This window comes from Desmodus rotundus, chromosome 6 (genome assembly GCF_022682495.2).
Source record: "Desmodus rotundus isolate HL8 chromosome 6, HLdesRot8A.1, whole genome shotgun sequence".
Taxonomy (NCBI): Eukaryota; Metazoa; Chordata; class Mammalia; order Chiroptera; family Phyllostomidae; genus Desmodus; species Desmodus rotundus.
This window is the reverse complement of record NC_071392.1, coordinates 132,022,732-132,038,479: the sequence shown is the minus strand read 5'-3', so window position 1 is coordinate 132,038,479 and position 15,748 is coordinate 132,022,732. Positions and strand designations below refer to the sequence as shown.

Genomic DNA, 15,748 nt, shown 5'->3' with positions numbered 1-15,748 from the left:
CTACACTGCATCTCGTGTAGCCTCATAGGCTTTAGAGAGGGACCAAAGAGGCATTATAGTAATGGTAGGTGATATCTATTCAGTCTGTGTCTCAGAAGCAGAACCGGATACCACGACTCCAATGCAAGTCCTTTAAATGGGAGGGGAGATCCAGAAAGCAGTGGAGACAGCAGGAAAATGAGTTGGAGAAGATTGGGTAGCTTATTGATGGAGATGTAGGAGAGGGTACCGGGGAATAAATGGTGATGTAAGGACACTTGACTTTGGGTGGTGAACACAGAATTCAATATACAAATGATGTATTATAGAATTGTACACCTGAAACCTATATAATTATAATAACCAATGTTACTCCAATACATTCAATCAAAATGAGTTAATTTAAAGAGATATTATCAAACAAATTATTGGGTTGGCACCTACAACTTATCCTGCTCAAGCAACTCTGGGAGACAGGGTGGAACATGTGTTTCAGTTAGCCCAACTGAGGCATGAGTATTCATCCACCAACCCCTCTCTGTGGGCTACCTATGGCCTGTCCTACATTCTGGTAGAATGGGCTCTGGAGACCAGAAAAAGTCCAGAGTCACAGGGGCTGGAAATTGGGAATCAGGCACATAGTTCATGTCACACAACTCATGTCACATCTTGGTCTGGGGATGTCTAGACACACAAGCTGCAAGAACTCGGGGGTACAGGTGGGGTGCTATTTAGGCATTGCCAGACACCTTGCCAAGAGCTTGATGCCTTTACCTATTCTTCAAAGCAACCTGATGAGGTGGCTGCTGTATTTATCTCCAGGGTCACATGAGAAAACAGGCTCCACAAGGCAAAGCAAGCTGTACATGGCTATGTAGCTAGTAAGTACAAAAGCCAGGACTGAAATTCAGGTGGGTTTTGTTTAAGTGCAGGCTCTAATGGATCACACTTTATCTCCAGCTCATGGGTCCTGGGGAGTCAATACACAAAAAGCCTGTGTTCAGCCCAGGAGTGTCATGGTCAGACCTGGGCCTTCTGAAAGTAGTCTAAGGAGCAAGGAGGAGAGGGAGTAACTTAGAATCAAAATGTAATAGTTTACTCTCTCTGTGTTAATCCTCTCTGGATACTAGTTTTAGCTTTGTATTGACACTGACAAATTAAGGACATGCTCAGCGCTTTTCTAAGAGTAAACAGCAAATTCCACAAGCTCTTCTAATCATTTCTCTCTTCCAGGGTGAAATCCCTTAACTAAACACATCTGCCCAGCAAGTGAATTGTTGCTGAAACCTTGTTGACCAGATTATGTAGGTCCCCTTAAATTCCAAAACACTTGCAGCTGCCCCCCATCTCCCACCCCAGTGACCTAGGCTTCACAGAAATACCAGCTGCAGAGAGACCTACATCACACCCTTGTCCCATTGCTCACAAGGACTGGCTGTCTCTGAATGGATGTGGTTCTGATTCCATGACAGGAGGAAAGTTATTTTCCCCCTTTATTTTTATTGTTGACACTAATACAGATGTTTCCACCTTCCTCCACACTTTTGCTGGCCTCCACCCATCCCTGCACTCCCTCTCTTCTGGCCGCCACATCACCACACTGTTGTCTGTGTCTATGGGTCATGCATATATGTTCTTTGGCTAAAACCTTCAACTTCTTTCATCCAGTACCCCTCAGTCCCCCAACCCCCCCCCCCCGACAGCTGTCAGTCTGTTCTGTGTGTGTGTCCATGCTTCTGTTTCTATTTTGTTCAGTTTATTTTGTTCATTAGATTCTACATATAAGTGAGATCATATGCTATTTGTCTTTCTCTGACTGGCCTATTTCACTTAGCATAATAATTTCTAGGTACATCCATGCTGATGCAAAAGGTAAGATTTCCTTCTTTTTATGGCAGAGTAGTATTCCATTGTATAAATGTACCACAGCTTTTTAAAAATATTCAATTATTTTATTAATTTTTTTATAGTGGTTGTTCTTTTTTTTAATTTTAATTTTTTATTGTTATTCAATTACAGTTGTGTGCCTTTTCTCCCCATCCCTCCACCCCACCCCAGCGAAAACCCCTCCCTCCCCCACCTCCACCCTCCCCCTTGATTTGGTCCATGTGTCCTTTATAGTAGTTCCTGTAATCCCCTCTCCTCACTGTCCCCTCCCCACTCCCCGCTGGCCATTGTTAGATTGTTCTTAATTTCAATGTCTCTGGTTATATTTTGTTTCCTTTTTTCTTCTATTGATTATGTTCCAGTTAAAGGTGAGATCATATGGTATTTGTCCCTCACCACCTGGCTTATTTCACTTAGCACAATGCTCTCCAGTTCCATCCATGCTGTTGCAAAGGGTATAAGCTCCTTCTTTCTCTCTGCTGCATAGAATTCCATTGTATAAATATACCATAGTTTTTGAATCCACTCGTTTGCTGATGGGCACTTAGGTTGCTTCCAGTACTTGGCTATTGTAAATTGTGCTGCTATGAACATTGGGGTGCACAGGTTCTTTTGGATTGGTGTTTCATGGTTCTTAGGGTATAATCCCAGCAGTGGAATTGCTGGGTCAAAGGGCAGTTCCATTTTTAGTTTTCTGAGGAAATTCCATAGTGTTTTCCACAGTGGCCTCACTAGTCTCCATTCCCACCAACAGTGCACTAGGGTTCCCTTTTCTCCACATCCTCTCCAACATTTGTTTGTGGATTTGTTTATGTTGGCCACTCTGACTGGTGTGAGATGGTACCTCATTGTGGTTTTAATTTGCATCTCTCTGATGGCTAGTGATGCTGAGCATCTTTTCATATGTCTCTGGGCACTCTTTTTTAATTGGGTTGTTTGTCTTCCTGGAGTGGAGTTGTGTGAGTCGTTTATATATTTTGGAGATCAGGCCCTTGTCTGAGGTATCATCAGCAAATATGTTTTCCCATACTGTTGGTTCTCTTTGTAACTTGGTGCTGTTTTCTTTAGCCTTGCAGAAGCTTTTTATTTTGATGAGGTCCCATTTGTTTATTCTTTTCTTTATCTCCCTTGCTTTAGGGGACGTGTCTGTGAGGATGTTGCTACATGGAATGTCTGAGATTTTCCTGCCAATGTTTTCCTCTAGGACTTTTATGGTGTTACGACTTATATTTAAGTCTTTTATCCATCTTGAGTTTATTTTTGTGCATGGCGTAAGTTGGTGATCGAGTTTCAATTTTTTGCACGTAGCTGTCCAGATCTCCCAACACCATCTGTTGAAGAGGCTGTTTTTGCTCCATTTTATGCTCCTGTCTCCTTTGTCAAATATTAATTGACCGTAAAGGCTTGAGTTTATTTCTGGGCTCTCTGTTCTGTTCCATTGGTCTATGTGCCTGTTTTTATGCCACTACCAGGATGTTTTGATTACAGTGGCCTTGTAATACAGTTTGATATTAGGTATTGTGATCCCTCCTGCTTTGTTCTTCTTTCTCAAAATTGCTGCAGCTATTCGGGGTCATTTATGGTTCCATATAAATTTCTGAAATGTTTGTTCTATATCTCTGAAATATGTCATGGGTACTTTAATAGGGAATGCACTGAATCTATAAATCACTTTGGGTAGTATGGTCATTTTGATGATGTGAATTCTTCCAATCCATGAGCATGGTACATGCTTCCATTTGTTTGTGTCTTCCTTAATTTCTTTCTTCAGTGTTGTGTAGTTTTCTGAGTATAGGTCTTTTACCTCCTTGGTTAGGTTTATTCCTAGGTACTTTATTTTTCTTGTTGCTATGTCAAAGGGGATTTTTTTTTCCTGATTTCTGTTTCCGCAGACCACAGCTTTTTTATCCACTCATCTATTGATGGGCACTTGGGCTGTTTCTAGATCTTGGTTCTTGTAAATAATACTGCAATGAACATAGGGGTGCATATATTCTTTTCAGTTGGTGTTTTGGGATTCTTAGGATATAGTCCCAAAAGTGGGATTGCTGGGTTAAAAGGTAGTTCCATTTTTAATTTTTTGAGGAAACTCCATGCTGTTTTCCACAGTGGTTGTTTTACCAGTCTGCACTCCCATCAACAAACAGTACACAAGGGTTCTCTTTTCTCTACATCATCTCCAAAACTTGGTTGTTCGTTATTGGTGGTTGCCATTCTGGCAGGTGTGAGGTGGTATCTCGTTGTGGTGTTAATTTGCATTTCTCTGATGATTGTTTTCATGTGTCTGTTGGCCATTTGTATGTCCTCTTTGGAGAAGTGTCTATTCAAATCCTTTGTCCATTTTTTGTTTGGATTGTTTGTCTTCCTGGTGTTGAATTGTAGTTTTTGTATATTTTGGAAATTAACCCTTTATCAGATGTATTATTGGCGAATATGTTCTCCCATATAGCCAGTTCCCTTTTCATTTTCCTGATGGTTTCTTTTGCTGTACAGAAGCTTTATGGTTTGATATAGTCCCATTTGTTTATTTTTCCTTTATTTCCCTTGCCCTAGGAGACATAGGCAAAAATATTGCTATGAGAGATGTCTGAGATTTTACTGCTTATGTTTTCTTCTAGTATTTTTATGGTTTCACGACTTACATTTAAGTCATTTATCCATTTTGAGTTTATCCTTGCATATGGCATAAAAAGTTAGTCTAGTTTCATTTTTTTTACATGTACTTGTTTAATTTTCCCAACAGCATTTATTGAGGAGACTCTCTTTACTCCATTATATGGTCTTGCCTGACATGAAAGGTTTTATGATGGGTTAGCACACATGAACTGCCTTTAGAGGAGTGAGGGTGGGGAGAAGATTAAGTCTAAAAAATTAAACATTTAGTGAGTACCTACTATATGCTCCCACTTTACAAACATGGATATTGATGTGAGTAAAAGTTCTTTGATTTGTTCCAAAGCACCAAGCTTGTTAGTGATACACAAATTTTCTCACTCCTAGGTGTCTTTTCTCCTCAAAGAACATCCCATCCACAGTGGTAGCCTAGCAGTACCTTCCCTGCATCCTGTTTGTTTGATCTGCTAAACCCAGACCATCTCTTAAGAGGACAAAGCAAAGGAGCAATACCTCTTTACTGGTGACTCTTTTTTCATGTCCATCTCTGCTTCTTGATTTCAAGTTGACAACACAAGCAAAGGAGGGAACATGCAGAATTAGAATTCATCTGTATGCCTTCTAGGGCAGCCCTTTGCCACATGTGGCTATTTAAATTTATATTATCAGGAAATCAAATTAAAAATCAGTTTCTCACCACACTAACCACATTTCAAGTGTTCAGCAGCCACATGTGGCCAGCAGCTATTATATTAGTGCAGATAAAGAACATTTTCATCAGCACAGAAAGTTCTATGGTGCTGGTCTATAAAAATAGAGTTTCAAAGCCAAAAAAGCAAAAAGATAGCCCTAGGAGAGACAAAAATAACCCCTGAGGCAGAGGTGGACAGTGGGCTTTGATAGGCAAAGCTGCCTCTCCAAGGGCTTTGGAAGGGGGAGCTAGCAGGAGCCTTCTTCACCTCCAGCTAGTACCCTGGCCTTTCTGTCCCTAAGAACTGGCTATTGCCTTAAATAGTTTATTATTTGGCTCTTAACAAAAGCAATCTGGACCCCAGGGAGGGGAACATATCCAGAGCAACCATTCCTCTAGATTCCTCTAGATATTAAAATTAAACAGCAGCGATAACTGTAAGAAGTAAGGCCCCAAGGAAATGACATCCATTTGGTAAGTCCCCTTCCAAATAGCTTCTCCCATAGGATGGAAAGGGGACTGGGAAGCTCAGAGGAGTAAGGCAGCCACTTGGGACTTGGGCTCTCCCCAGACTGCCCCCTTTCTCCAAGAATGCATCCAAATTAGCGTTCACTTTCACTCAGGGTGGAGGGGTTAGTTTTGGGGTGGGATTGCAGAGCCCAGACTCTCCATCAGGAGTTGGCTGGCCCTGTGTCTTCTGAAGGAAGCCCTGTTCTTCCATCACAATGACTGGTTAAAACCTGACCCAGCAGGGTCAACCCATAGGCTGGCTGGTGACTCATGTCAGGCAAGAAATATATAAGGTGGGCCAATTAGAGACTTCTGGGGCTATGAACTAAGAAACAGTCAACTGTGTAAGTAGGGAGTGAGCAAGCACAGCAGGTGTACAGAGGACACCGGGTAGAGCCAGGGACAGCATGAGGCACAAATTGTGTGGAGAGGGAGGGTGGGATAGAGAGATCCATGTCATTTAGGCACTCTGCTTGGCTGGGAATATTGCAATATTGAGGAAATAAGGAATGGGCCTAGAAAAACCACAATTCTAAGAGGGAGGGTGATATTTGAATAACCTCCTGCCTCCCTCTTACATCCCAGTCACATTTCACCACCTCTATCCCAAAGCCCTTCCTCCAATACCAATTGGTTTCTACTGCAGCTTTGGGGAGCAAGGAGGTTTTAGTGGAATCACAAGACAGAAATTAACAAACTCTTGATTTTAAAATGCTGATCTGGGAATAAGAGAAAATTGGATGCAGGCTCACAGAGAGAATTTCCCCAATTTCTAGACCAGATTAAAAACTCCCTGTGCTGGAAGAGAAGGGGAGAAATGTGGACAGAATCTGGAGGTTTGGGGGAATATCACCCACCTTGGGATTAAGCTCTGGTCATCATCACAGAGGGATGCCACAGGGATCAACAGCCATAGTCCTTGCTGCCATTCCTGGAGAACCTCCATGGGTGAGAGCCCTGGCTTCATGGCACAACACAAAAATCATGCCTGAACCTCCCAAATACCCCCCACAATGAAACCCACCTCTTTTTAGTGCAGGCAAGCCCCTCAAAATAGGCACTGAACACTGGGCACAGTGAAGATGGAGATGTGGACAAGGGAGCCCCACCACTGGACAGAGCATGTCTAAGGCAGATGGCCAGGGACCTCCCCACATGTCCCTTTTGCCACCTTGAAAACCCAGACATGACCCAGATGGTGGCTGTCCTAATAGCTCCTTGGATGAATAGGAACCTTCTGTGCACACAGAATTGATGCCTGAGTTTCCTGTGAGGCTCTTCAGAGAGTGTCTAAATTTTAGAATGTGAAGATGGACATCAGAAACATTCTCGTTGATATTTCTTTCCAGGGCTGATTCATGGATGGATCTGAGTTGCTGAATCAGGATCTGGACCCTGCTTCCAAACAAGACTCACTTAGCAGGAATTTGCCTTCATAAGGGCTAAACATTCATTTTCAGGAGTTTGGTTTTTGTACTACCTCACACAAGAATCTAGAAGTATCTTCCTATCAGAAGAGAGGAATTACATTAAAACTGTGAAAAGAAGCCTTGAAACTTAGGAAGAATACTTTCCCAAAGCTAACAAGATGCACAGAGGGTAATTATTTCTGCTATGGAAGTTGATTTATTAAAAACAGACCCATTTTGAGAAAGCATTTCAAATACTGATTACTTAATGGAATATTTCCATAATTTTAATAGAAGAGAAAATGTGTAGATTGGTTTATAATCTCAAAAATTCAGCTATCACCACGTGAGATAATTAGTGAAATTTCACAAGATACAAACCACAAACAAACCATGGTCCTAGAAAATTACTCATGGTTTTCTTCTTCTCTTTGGGGCAGGCTCCAAGAGTTTATTGGGTGCAAATTTCCTCAGACAGGAAACACTGCTTGTAGTGTCTCAATGTTATAACTGATTGGCTATAAAGCAAGTCCTAAGACAAGTGTGTTTTCTTGGGGATATTCATTGTTGATAAAGTTACACAGATGATGAATTTCCACACTAGTCAGGAGCCCATACATGAAGAACAGCTAAAAGGAACAGAAATCTTTTATTAGTGCAATCCCAGGATTTAGGGTGTCTGAAATCAACAAAACCAGGAAGATCCAGGGAAAAATTAAATCTACAGTGTTTGGAAAGTTTAACCAGAAAGGGCTGTTTGGATTCCACAAAGCCCACACAAAAGAGGGTAGTATTAGTATGGGGGGGGAAAAAAAGAAAGAAAAAGAGAAGGAGGCTTTGATATCTAAGGTAGTTCTGGGGGGTCCTGAGAACCATCTGTGTCCAAAGGCTAGTACCTGCCTGAGGTTGAAGGCTGCAAGCTTCATGGGGCCCCACAGGAAAAGCTCACTCATGGGGCCCAAGTGGAACAGGGAAGTTTGAGAGTGGTGCAAATACTAAGTTTCATCAGGTTTCAGAGTATAACGTAAAGGACTGGGCTCTCTGGTTGAAACAACAGCCAGTTAATCCCATGAAAGAATAGCTTCATTGTCCTTTCTCTGGGGTAGCTTAGGGTAACAAAATACACCTGTGGAACCCTCCCCTTACTGGAGGAGGCAGATGCAGCTTTTCAGGGGCCTAGAGATGGCTGGATGACATTCAGTCCCCCATGCTCCATTTTCAGTGTCCTTCCCCAGGTCTGGGGTATTCATCAGGGTATCTGGCACTCTGGGACCCCTGCCCAAATGGCCCTGAGCCTTTCTCTGTGTCCTGCCTGGGTCTTTCTCACCGGATTGGAAGACTGACCACTCTGGGTCCCTACTGGCTATGGCTTACCTTATTTCCTAAGCAAGGAGTGACAGCAAGACCTGGAATCTGCTTCTCACCACTTTTAACTCAGCAACTGAGCCACCTTGTGGTGCCTCCCAGTTGAGCTCCACCCTCTCCCAAACCTCTCCATCCTCCATGTCCTTATTTTCTGCTCATTCCTGATACCATGGACTCTCTAGTCTCTGTATCTTTCATGAGAGGTTTCCTGCTCCTGCCTAGAATCCCTTTCTTTCTTCTTTGGAAAACACCTAGCCACGTTCAAGTCCAATACAACTGCACCTCCCAACACCAGACTGTGCCTTCTCTGTGCTCCCACATCACATGGCATAGGCTACAGCCAGCACATAGCAGAGGGCTGGAGCTGTCCATAAGTGGGCTTCCCCACAGGACAGTGGGTTCCTGCGAGTTGAAGTTGTATCTTGGGCTTCTAGAAGGGTCCAGTCCAGTGCTTCCATATTGCAGGGGCTCTGAAAGGCTCTCTAGATGGCCAAGTGTGGGAAATCTGTACTTAGCTCATGGAAGCTCCGACTCATGTATTCATCTGTTTCCTGCTGGCCACCAAAATGCTACAAGTTAGCTGCGGCAGCATTTCTTCTTACATCCAATTATGTTCATCTAGCAATTTCTGAGCATCCTAAATGTGTTGGGCACCATGGTAGGTGAAGGGAATAAAAAGAATCACTCATTCCTGTACTAAACTGTGCAGCATTTGTTGTTCAATGCACCAGACACTGTATAAAGAGGCCTGTCGTGCAAGGCTCACATCCTGCCAGGGAACTTATATTCTTGTGGAAAGGACAATGTAAGATTTGGTTCTTGACCTTGGGGAGGACAATGGTAGGCCCCCCATAACGTGTGCCTTTGCCGTATAAGCGAGGTGCCATCCTCTTCATCTGAGCCTGGCTCTACCCTGTACCATATATATATATGGATGCCCCAGGCAGCAAGTCCAAGCTTCTCCACCTGGTTATCTTTCCTGTAAGAGGTGGGTTTGGGGAAAAGGCCTGCACAGGCCTTGGCAGCAGGTGCAGGTTGTTGGGGTGGAGAATTCTTCCAAGTTCCATGTGCCTGAAGCATGGTCTTGAGGGGACACATGCTGACCTTGGCCCCTGAACTTCTTGCCCGGTGGTTTCTTCAATGCAGGGTCCAGGGCAGGGGCAAACTGTGGTATTAAATACCAATGATGACAAAGTGCTAAGCTGCAGGCTTCTGTCTACTCTTTAGGGAAGTGTTGAAGGGGGAATTATCTGTTTTTGTCCACTTTGTCTTCATGCCACCCTAGGAATGCCCTATTACAGACAGCAGAGGCTTTATAGGCATCCTTGACTCATGAATAGTGAGGCAAACACACCCTCCTCTGCCTTCAGCTGGAGTCAGAGGATGTGAGAGAGGAGGTGGAAGAAAGGGTCTGCCAGCTGCAGGCGACCACACGACCTAGGGAAGACAGAAGCTCGCACTATTTGTGCTGAGACTAGAAATCTCATCTCTTAGATGTCAGGGCATCAGGGTGCTAATGGCTACTAGGGAATTCTGGATCTACCTGGGTCTCCTCAGCCTCTCGACAGGGGAGCCTCCTTGGTGCTGAAGGTGGCAGCTGGCATCCATATAAATTGCTCTGTGTGTGTGCTTTCCTGAAGGGCAGGGGAGACTGCAGAGTCTACTTTATCATGTGGTATTTTCAGAGAATATCTTTGTTTAAAAGTGACTTCTAATGCCTTTTTTTCAAGGGGGTGTGGTTCTGGGGAGGTTGGGGTAAGTGAGAAAAGACTAGAAACAGTTGATTGCTTTCACTGTGAGGGGTCAGGCTCAGGGCAGCTTCTGTGCACAGAGAGGTTACATACATATCATATCAGAAGCCACATACAAAATGAGGACAGCAGAATTGGGCTCCAAGCCATGACTGGTCAGACTTCAGAGTCCAGTGGGTGCCTGCTGACTTCTCCAGGTATGGACTGAAAAAAGTTTGCTGTCCCTTCCCCTTGAGTCATAGTGGGCTTGTGACTGCAATAGTCTGGTGGAAAAGATGCCTGTCACTTCAGATACCTGAGCTTAATTAAAGTCCATAAGGCTTCCTCCTTGTTCATTGAGTAGACTACTAAATTTGGAGACATTTTTTCCACAGCAATAAATAGCTAGAATGGAATTAAGAACATTCTGAGGGAGGGTGGATGCCATGGAGATGAAAGCACAGTGATGTACCTAGCCCAGAATCTGTCCTGGGTCTTTCTGGTTCTGCAGCCACTCTTTAGGTAGATCTTCACACACATATCTCTCTCCCCCCGGAAACTCTCCACATAGGGCCAGGAAAATCAAAGGTATTCAATCCACTGGGTTTTCAGAGGAAGTGCTAGGGCAGTGGTGGATATTCAGAGCCAGAACAAACTTTTATTGATTACTTACTATGTGCCAGACACCATACCAGTTGTCATTATACTTAATCCACTAACTTAACAAACACTTTGACCCTGCCACATGCCAGGAACATGTCAGGAAATTAAGCCACATACAAAACAAAGTCCCTGTTCTCCTGGGGCTTACATGTGAGTGGGGCTGACAATAAACAAATAATTATATAAAAATATGTCAGGTAGTGATCAGTGACATGGAGAAAAATGAAGTCAGGTAAGGGGAAGACAGTGGCATTTTACAAAAACTGGTTAGGAAAGGGTTCCCCATGAGGGTGACAATTGAGCAGTGAGAGAAAGGAAAGTTCAATAGTGGGAAACAAATCTCTTTGACCTTGGAGCCCAGGCTTTGGGCACTGATATCAAGGGTAGAATACATACGAATACCTGCCACCAATGAACATGTGGCCTCTTTAAAAGGCTACACTGAGAGATTGCCTCCCACAGGGCTCACAGCACCCCAGCACCAGGTATATGAACAGGAGGGAGGGTTGGTGCCTCTGTAGGTACCACATTGCCCACCCACCAGTCAGGTCTTCCCTCCAGACCCTCCAGCAGAGCCACAAAAGAGGTACTTACACAGAGCACATGGAGAATCACCGCTCCCTGTCTTCGGTCCTCGTTAGTGAAGATGTCATTGGGGAACTCATGCAGGGCTAAAGAAGAGAGAGAGAAAACTAGCTCAGTATATATGACAGCATTTTCTATGCTGGGGTCTGGGACAACATTACCAATTCTTGTTTTAATGTAAGATCCAAGAAATTGGATGAGAAAAGATTACATCTTTATATTCACAAATCTCTAACTGGAATTTAGTGTTTCCTTAAGATTAGAAGGTAATACAAGCTACAGTATTAAAAGCACCTAGGACTCTGCCCCAGCAGATATTTTCATGATGCATTATACATACTAGCATATTCACTCATCACTTTAACATTAGGGTGGTTTGCAGATCACCACTGGTGACTTAAAGTGTTAGTGAGGAAATATGTGAACTACACACTGTCCAAGTCAAGTGAGTGTCTGGGGCCAGAGAAGGCCTTGGACAGAGTCATAGGTGCCTCAGGAAACCATCTGTGTGTCTGGCATGGTGATGCCCAGTGTCTGCTGTAGCCTGCGTCCCCCATCCCTGTGATTGATCTTCCAAGCCCCCCTTGTGTAGGAGCTGGGAGAGGAGGTGCAGGATGTCTTTATGAATAGCAATGAGAGACTGCAACTTGCTCATGTATAATTGGCATCAGCACATTACAGTGGGCATGGGGTGGAGGTGGCAGAAGGGAGGCCCTGTGTCCAGGCTTAAAGGCCTGGATGAATTGCTGTTGGAACTTTCATTCTGAACCTAGCATAGCAGGGCCTAAAGGTTAAGATTTATACCATAGTTAGCTGCATTGTAATGTGTTGTTGTATTAAGCATCAATTCTGCCATCTTAGAAACTTCGTTGGCTCATTTGCAAAGGATATAATCATATGATCCAGGCCACAGAAAATGTGACTCAGGGACAGCCCTCACTGGAGACCCACTGGGTAGCAGCTTCATTTGGGGGAGGCCCCTAATGCCTACTACTGATCTCATTAGCACCTACTTATGCACTATACACACAGCCTATCAATACATACATTCTTATTTCACAAAGTGTTGCTCTGTTGCAGTGCTAAAGCAGTTGGTATGATTGTATTTAATTCTCTTTAGAAAGGGGTCAGCCCGGGGTCAAGGAAATCTTCCTCAATTGGGCATCTGGAAATGTGGGGCTTGATGCCAGCACTCGCATGGCATGGCATTTGGTAGTGTGTTATTTTCATCTCTTAGGGCCTCCTTTGCCTACTGGCCATCTGAAAAATGGCCTGAGGTTCCTACTTACTGCTCCCAGGAGCACAGAGAACAGTTAGTGTAAACAGCAGACACATAGTAAGTGTCAACAGAATGCAAAACTCTAAAGGGAGCAGACCCTTGGCACTGACTGGGGATGGAGGTCAGCTTTGCCTAGGTGGCCCAATGGTTCAAGAAAAGAGCTTCCCGGAGCAGCTGAGCTTGCTTCCACAAGACCAAGCAAGCTCCCTGACTGGCTGATTCTGACTGGTGCCACCAACATGTCTGGGAAGTGGTTTTTTCAGAACAACCACAGCTGTGGAAGGCAAGAGTATGTGGAGGAGACAGGGTGGCTTGATGAACTGGGAGGCTCTGCTCAGCACTTTCTGGCCTCAGTTTCCTCATCTTTAAATCAAGATGGGGGCTCCCAGTGCCTCCCACAGGCTGAGGGTGGTACTGATGCTATCCCAGCTGCCCTCCATTTGGGTATGCTTCCTCACACCCAAATCCAAATGAATCAAGGGCATTTCCTATGCCCTATGGTGACGGCAAGATGGTTGCCCATCTTTGAGAAGCTAATATTTTCCTTGGATTGTTGATTGGATTTTGCACAAGAGTAATCAGGCCAGGGATCAGATCCCACCTGCACTTCTCATGGGCTATTCTTTCCCCTCTCAGAACCCATTTCCTTCGCCTGTAGGACGAGTGTGTGGATGCCATCCATGCTAGGAAGAGTGCAGACAGTGTATGTGAAACAGCTCCAGCCAAGCTTCCTACGTTACGTATCACTATTCTTCATAATTATAACAATGATGGGATGTTGGTCTGGCGTGAGGCCAAAGACACATTGCTTTCTGGTCTTGGGGATGAAATCCACCTCTCACCAATTCCTGACTGCCTTGCATTGGTGTCTGTTTCTCCGGGATGATGTTTGGTGCAAAGCAGCTTCATGACCCAGAGGTAAGTGTTTCCTGTGATCAGGCTGTTGGGATCATACAGCCCACATGGCATGCTGGGAACAGCTACCCATTTGGCTGAGGGTCCCTGAATATCTTCAGAATCCTCCAAGTTCTTATCTGCTCCTCTCTTTCCCCTTCTCAGTTTTCCTTTCAGTATATCTCAACAACCCCGGGGGGCCAGCAGAGACAAGCAGTGCTGTTCCCATAGAAACCACTGCGACTGAACCTAGTGGATTCCCCTTACCAAGGCAACGGCAGTCAGCAGCCATGCTCCTCTCCTGGCTGCTTTCCTGAGGCTGAATCTGATGAGTCTAAATGGAGGTGTGCTGGAGATGAAGAATATTTTGTGCTTTGTTTGAAAAAAACAAACCCTGCAGCAGGGACATTCATGGCATCTTTAGACATACTAATTGCATATGGATCAAATGGAGCAGCCCAAGATGAAGATCATTTCCTGAAGCCCAACTGTTATAGCATGTCTGAGTAGAAGGAATATCAGCCAAGGGAGACTTTCACCCCAAAATACCTAGTGAACTTGATTGATTGGCCTCTTGAGAATTGCCCCAAGAATCTAGAGTCCTGACACTGCCCAGGGCCTCCCCTGAAGCAATAGGTGACTTCCCAGTTCTGTTTTAGACACTTTCATTGTCCTGATGCTCCCCCCATTAAGCCTGCTGCTCCTTCTTCCCCTGGCATGAACGTTGGGAAAACCTTGTCAGCCAGGTGGGATACTAGCCTCCCACAGAGTCTTCCTGACTCCTTTTGTGGCCCTCTTGTAGTGTGTGAGTACTTGACAAACGATATTCTATCCAAACCACAGTCATTTGTTGCCTGTGTGTGCCTTTGATTCAACTGTACTGAGAATTCCAAGAGGACAGGAACTCTGCCACTTTTCTCTCTATGGCCAGCGCCCACCGGGCCAGGGTCCATGAAAGAGAATGGTAAATACCAAGTGAATACAAGTGTGAATGAACTCAGAGGTCTTTCTCCCAGGAGATTGTTTTTTTGTATAAATACAGAATTATTGGCTGAGAAATGACACTGGGAGGGACACTCCAGTAAACTCTCCAACAATTGGATTGCACCTTGGGTGCCCATTAGGGCAATTCACAAATACCTCTTTTCCTTGTTCTAGAGACCTGGAAGGAGTATGCTTGTGAGTCCCCTTCAAGGTCAGGTGGGGCCACACAACCTGTTTTGATTAATAGAATGTGAGCCAAACATGTGTCATATTTCTGGAAAGGATTTAAAAACCAGTGCCTGATTCACTGCCTTGCATTTTCTTGTGTAAGCATTCATGGAAAGATGTTGAGATGAATCTTCCATCAGCCTGAATCTCTGAGTGACTGATATCAGAATCCCATCCCCCTGATTCATACATTTTGTATATGCAGCATAAGTAAAAAAGAACATTTTTACTCTTCTTAGCCACTGTGATTGGTGGACTGTCTGTTACTAAGCATATGCAAGCCCACGCTGCTGTTGTCTACATTCAGAGTATGTCTTTTTTTAATTTGCTTAATCCCTTCACCCTTCTCACCCAGCCCTCAACTCCCTCTCCTTCCCTCAGATGAGTCTGTTCTCTATAAGTCTGCCTCCACTTTGTTACTTTATTTTGTTCATTAGATTCCACATATAAATGAAGATAGTATATTCAATAAATAGTGTTGGGAAAATTGGACACATGCATGGAAAAAAAAAAAAAAAGAAACCAGACCACTTTCTTATACCATACACAAGAATAAACCCAAAACAGATTAAAGACTTAAATGTAGACTCAAAACCATAAAATTCCTAGCAAAAAACATAGGCAATAAAATCCTGGACATTTCTCATTGCAATATTTTTTATATATCTCCTCAGGGAAGGGAACAAAAGAAAAAATAAACAAATGGGACTACATCAAATTAAAAAAATTTTGCATGGCAAAAAATCCCATCAACAAAAATGAAAAGACAACCCACTGATTGGGAGTACATATTCACCCATACATCTGATAATGGCTTGATATTCAAAATTTATGAGGAACTTATACAACTCAACACCAAAAACAAACAGTACAATTAAGAAATGGGCAAAGGATCTAACTACACACTTCTCCAAAGAGGATGTACAGGTGG

The 15,748-nt window shown here is 43.9% G+C and overlaps 1 protein-coding gene across 2 annotated transcripts in view; it reads right to left on the bottom strand.

Annotated features, from left to right (window-relative positions):
- SLC24A3 (solute carrier family 24 member 3) overlaps positions 1-15,748 on the bottom strand; it is a 543,873-nt gene that overhangs the window by 216,279 nt on the left and 311,846 nt on the right. For both annotated transcript variants that reach the window (XM_053926044.2, XM_024559437.4), the window contains exon 3: positions 11,442-11,518. In XM_053926044.2, the coding sequence (XP_053782019.1) occupies positions 11,442-11,518 (77 nt within the window). The remainder of the gene's footprint in view (positions 1-11,441; positions 11,519-15,748) is intronic.